Below are 5207 nucleotides of genomic sequence, written 5' to 3'. Positions count from 1 at the left end.
ATAGTTTTAAGCTTTCCACTCGCCTGCTGGCTTTTTGTTTGTGCAGTCTGTCCCTGGAAGCTACTGGATCCCATCAGATGTACACATGAATTAGACCAAAAAAAAAAAAAAAATAAAACAGTGGTTAAAAGTTCTCTAACACCTTCTCCTCCTCTCGTCTTTTCTGAAGAATCAATGACAAACAGACATTGATAAAACTAAATTTGCCCTCCTCCCCACCTCAAGACAACAAGAGTTACTGAGACACAAAATGTGTTATCTTGTACCCTCGGGATTACATCTAGAAGGGAAGTTTAGGGGGGTGGGAAGTGCGGGGGGGAAGGCGGTGTCTGTGGGCGCAGTCTCCTTAGTTCTTGTACTCAAAAGGCTCGTCTCCAGTTTCGTTGAGGAGACACGTGCGGACGAGAGCCTCTGTCACAGCGTAAGGATCACAGTTGGCGGAGGGCCGGCGGTCCTCAAAGTAGCCCTTCTTCTCATGGCCCACGTTCCTGGGGATGCGGATGCTGGCGCCGCGGTTAGCCACGCCAGCGGAGAACTCGTGGATGTTGGATGTCTCGTGGAAACCCGTCAGGCGCCTGGCATTGTCCAGCCCCCCTTTGGGGTCATAGGCACGGATGTGGTACTGGTGACGCTTGCTCAGCTTCTCGATGGCCTCTTCAATGTGCCTGCGAAGGGAGCGAGGACGAGGGGAAGACACAGTGAACGTCTGATGGATGGGACAAGCTGAGCCACTCTTGACTGTTGCGTCAAAGTGACAACAGATCCATCGCTGTCCCCAAGCCGCTTTATGATGAAGCCCTACACCCTACAACCCACTTTTCCGATCATCTCAACACAGGGCTTCTTTCCACTCCTACTGCTGACCCAGGCAGGCTCTTGGAAAAAGATCCCCACGGCCAAATCCCACAGGGTCCCTCGGGACTGCTGTGCACGACAGACCACCAGTTCCACCCATGGCCAAATCCCACAGGCTCGTTGCCATTGGGGAACCTGCTCTCAGAAGGGAGATTTCTCCTCACAGAAGTCTCTATTTGGGAAGCTCACATGGTCACAGGTTGGCTCATTATTTCTGGGCATCACTAAGATTAAGGTAAGAAAACACAGCTGCCAGGAGGAATCCCTTCTTAGAGCTCCACCGCAACCCAGTGCTCTAAGGTCCCTGCCTGCACTCACCACATCCATCCCCTATGGCCTTTTACATTTCCAGGATCTTCATGTTTAAGAAAACACAGCATTTGCTTCCACAGCCTGGCCTAGACAGAAGCAAATGGTCTTTCTCTTTTCATCATGGTTATACGGGGGCGGGGAAAGCCTACGCTGAGTTTATTTGTTTCTTTGTCTCCAGCACTGGCAGATCAAGAGCTGGACAGCCCGTTACGAATAGCTGCATCCTGGCCACCTGTGCTGCTGTCAGCACTGATGGAGCTGTGCTGCTGGCTGAATTTCCCACCCAGCACCAAGAGGAGAATGTATCATTATAGGAAATAAAACAAAACCCACAAAAAAAAAACCCAACAAACAGCAAACAGCCAGAAGAAAGGCTCAAACCTAACGCCAAGCAGAGTGAAATCTCCCATGTCGTCCAAAGCTCTGCAGAAAGCTTGCTGCTACCAACCAAGTCCAGCCTGCTGCCTAGTAAACACATGCCACTGGCCCATCTCAAAAAAAAAAACAAACAACCAGCTTACTTGAGACCTCCGTCTTCCCTCATGTTCTTGGTGCTGAAGTTGGTGTGACAGCCAGCACCGTTCCAGTTCCCAGGGATGGGTTTGGGATCAAAAGACACAATGACACCGAAGTCTTCGCACACCCGATGGAGGATGAAGCGTGCAATCCAGAGGTGATCCCCCATCTCAATCCCTTCGCATGGTCCCACCTGGAACTCCCACTACAAGAAGGAGGAGTCACCGGCTCAGTGATGCAGAGACACTCGCAGCGAGACACTTCCCACCCCCTTACGTTCCGACTGTTGATAAAACTACATGGCTCGGAGCCAAAATTTGGGGATTTTTCTGGACTATCTCATCCCACAAGGCATCCAAAACAATTTACCTGGGCTGGCATCACTTCTGCGTTGGTTCCTCCAATTTTCACACCAGCATAAAGGCACGCTCGGTAGTGGGCCTCCACAATGTCTCTGCCGTAAGCTTTGTCCGCCCCTACACCGCAGTAGTACGGACCTGCAACAGCACAGGTGAACAGCAAGGGGAACATCAGTTTCCAGAAGGAAAAAGGCTTAAATTCAGCGAAGACCGAGCACACGCAGGGAAGAACTCTCCAAAGGCTTGGGATGTGTGGAAAAGCCCCAAAATCTGGTTTTTATGGAAGGACTAGCGGAGCATTGACGGAGAACAAGTCTCCTCAGAGTCTGGGCTTATGCTCTGTCATGCTGAGCATGAGTTTAAGTCACTTGCAGACTAACAAACCAAGCAGCAAATTTGGATGTGGGCCAACCACCATCTTAGCCTTTTTGTAACGATCTTAATCTCATGAGTTAGTTTTTGCCAATATCCTGCTTGCTACCGTCCACCTTCAGCTCTAGAAACACCTCGAATCTTTCCGCTTGCCTGAAGCGCTCAGGTTGCATCACATGGATTACAGTTCAAACACGGCGTTAAGGAATCCTGACTTGGTCCAGCGCAGACTCCCGAGAGGTTACCTTGCGGTCCAGGGAAGCCATTGGAAGGCCAGCCAAACGGATGTCCGTCTGTCCCCAAAAGAGTGTATTCTTGCTCCATCCCAAACCAGGGGTGCTGGTTGGACACCATATCCATAATCCGCCTGCAGGTGTGTCGGAGATTTGTCTCTAGAATGGAAAAGCAACAGGATGCTTATTAGCATCTCCACGTCCACTCCCCATTTCCACTTTCTTTACGGTTTATGTCCCAGCAGCACTGGTGAAGAATCCCAGGACCAGCCCTTGCTCCACCACCAGCACTTTGGTTGCCTTTTGCTTTGAGGGCAGGGATTATTTCCGTGTCATGCACGATGCTAAGGGCACGAACAGCGTTCGGATAGCTCTCCCTTTCCCCTCCCCAGAAACACCACCTCCACCAAGAGAAGGTCCATTCACCTGCAGACTGGCGGTTGTATTTGAAGACCTCGCAGAGAACTAGTTTATTGGGATCCTTGCGAAAAGGGTCCCGAAACATGGCAGCAGGTCGGAGGTACATGTCACTGTTGGAGCCTTCAGCCTGGAAGGTGCTGGAGCCGTCGAAATTCCACTCGGGGAGATCTGGAGTGGAGAGAGGAACGAGTCACAGTGACCCAGGGTCCCCGGTCACCAGGAGGACGGGCTCCCTGCCACCCTGCGGTATTACAGAGGTGAAGATGCTTATAGAGAACAGGCCTACAATAGGTTTAATCCCAGCTCAGCGGATTTTGTTCCAAATGGGGGAAGGAAAAAAAAACCAAAAAAAAAAAAAGACAACCAAAAACAAAACAAACAAAAAACAGGGGACTGCAACTCCCCAGCCACCCTGGGAAACACAAGGAGCTGGGCTGCGGGCCAAGCCCAAGCGAGCAGAGCAGCACTGAGGAGGTTTCCCATGTCACAACAACCACGGGGACGAGCAGAGCACCCAGTCGCCTCGCAGAGGCAGCTGGGCAAGCGGGCAGAGGATGAGATATCTTCAAGCTGTAGGAACGAGGGGAGTCATGAAATACCCCTATCCGTGCCGCATGGCCTGGAGAAGGTGGGAAAGCAAATCCCACGTAGGTAGAGTCTTATATGGAGGAGGAGGAGTACGGCTGGTTTGGGCCACTCGCCCACCCCTCCTGGCTGCACACTGCTCTCCAGGTCAAAGCGCAGCGGGAGCAGCGGTGAACTCCACCCGGGGCAACGTTATCTCCTCCATATCCTGGGGGGAAAGCGGGAGGATGGGAAGCACAAAGATTTCCAAGGAGCTGTGCCAACCTGCCAACCACTCCCTTAAGAGGGAAAAGGGAAAATGAGAAGGTGGGGGGGGGTGAAGAGAAAAAAAAAAAAGGGAGGGGAAAAAAAAATAATTGAGATAATTCTGCTCAGTCACACACAGTATTTTCATTTCATAACTGTCTCCAGCCAGCACCATGGCAACCTGGGGAAAATCCTAATGCTATTATTGTGTAAGCTGGGACTGTTTGTTCTGAGGGACACAAGCTCTTAATTACACCGGATAGCTCCATTCTTTCCCCTCCACTTTCTTCTGCCAAACTACTTCCGGCCAAAACGGGTACTCGAGAGTCAATGGGCCGCCCAGCCCCTGCCAACAGCCCCCAGCCCCTGCCAACAGCCCCCTCCGCAGCAGGGGCAGAGCCAGGGATGGGCTCCCAACCCCAGGCATCTCATTGAAACTCCACATCTGGGGAGCTGGCAACACGCCCCTGGGGTATCTGGGGAAAGAGGTAACTGGAAGGGGGTGAGGAGCAAGACCTTCCCCAAACACCATCCCTCTGCCGTGAAAAAACGGCATCCTTTCTCCGGAGCAGCCAAGCACGACCGCTTTCTCCACCCGGTGAGGGGTTGCGAAGCCTGCACCTGCCCTCTCACCTTCAAGGCTCTTGGGCTCGTGGTCCAGCGTGCGGGTTTTGCAGCGGAGATGCTCCCCTGTCCCATCGATCCAGATGTACATGGCTTGGACCTTCTCCCCCTGCGGCAGCTTCATGTACATGTGCTTGATGGCTTTGCTCAGGTGGGAGCTCGCTGAGGTGGCCATGGCTGCAGATCGGACGAGGGGGTTCCTGCAGGGAGGATACAAAACCAAACGCTAACTGTGAGCCCTTCCCTGCGCTCCCAGATTTTTTCACCCCGCCAGCCAAGGAGGAGCACAAGACACCTCGGCCATGGGGCTGGCTGCCATCTCCAGCCATCCCATCCCGTTCTGCAGGCAGAAAACACGGCAGCTCAGGCAGACGCCGGCAGTTGGGAAAGCCCTGCCTTGGAAAGTGATGCCTTCCAAGCGTCCCATTAACACCCAAACTCCTGCCGATAAACTAGGTCTTATCCACCAAGCAACAGCGTTCAAAAGTGCTCCTCAGCCCTATGTGAACTTTTCACCTCCACACTCACCACCGCTCCGGAGCAAGGCTAACGCACAGGAAAACTTAGCCGGGGCTTTCTTAAAATACTTGGATCAGCGAGGAGAGCTTGCCAGCCCCAGTTGCCTTCTCAGATCGGCTGCTCTGAAGTTACCCAAGGGCAGGAGGCAGCGCAAAAACAAGCAACA

General features: G+C 52.7%; 1 protein-coding gene across 1 annotated transcript; it reads right to left on the bottom strand.

The window, feature by feature from the left end:
• Positions 1–235: 235 nt before the first annotated feature.
• On the bottom strand, positions 236–4728 carry GLUL (glutamate-ammonia ligase). The gene is made up of 6 exons (XM_009700955.1): positions 4532–4728; positions 3074–3235; positions 2660–2806; positions 2053–2180; positions 1689–1888; positions 236–665 (listed from the first exon to the last, which is right to left on the bottom strand). Exons 1-6 carry the CDS (start codon positions 4695–4697, stop codon positions 347–349), a joined length of 1122 nt encoding a protein of 373 aa, XP_009699257.1. The 5' UTR covers positions 4698–4728; the 3' UTR covers positions 236–346.
• Between the last annotated feature and the right edge of the window lie 479 nt (positions 4729–5207).

Source organism: Cariama cristata, unplaced genomic scaffold, assembly GCF_000690535.1.
Source record: "Cariama cristata isolate BGI_N322 unplaced genomic scaffold, ASM69053v1 scaffold34695, whole genome shotgun sequence".
NCBI lineage: Eukaryota > Metazoa > Chordata > Aves > Cariamiformes > Cariamidae > Cariama > Cariama cristata.
The sequence above is the reverse complement of the archived record's forward strand: the minus strand, read 5'-3'. Positions and strand labels throughout refer to the sequence as shown.

What these genes read in the sequence shown, in the direction of transcription:
- GLUL (XM_009700955.1), bottom strand. Translation starts at nt 4,697, where the DNA reads ATGGCCACCTCAGCGAGCTCCCACCTGAGCAAAGCCATCAAGCACATG. An exon ending in ATACAACCGCCAGTCTGCAG is followed by an intron (nt 2,807 to 3,073) that starts GTGAATGGACCT and finishes TTTCCATTCTAG; the next exon opens with AGACAAATCTCCGACACACC. An exon ending in CAGAAGTGATGCCAGCCCAG is followed by an intron (nt 1,889 to 2,052) that starts GTAAATTGTTTT and finishes TCCTTCTTGTAG; the next exon opens with TGGGAGTTCCAGGTGGGACC.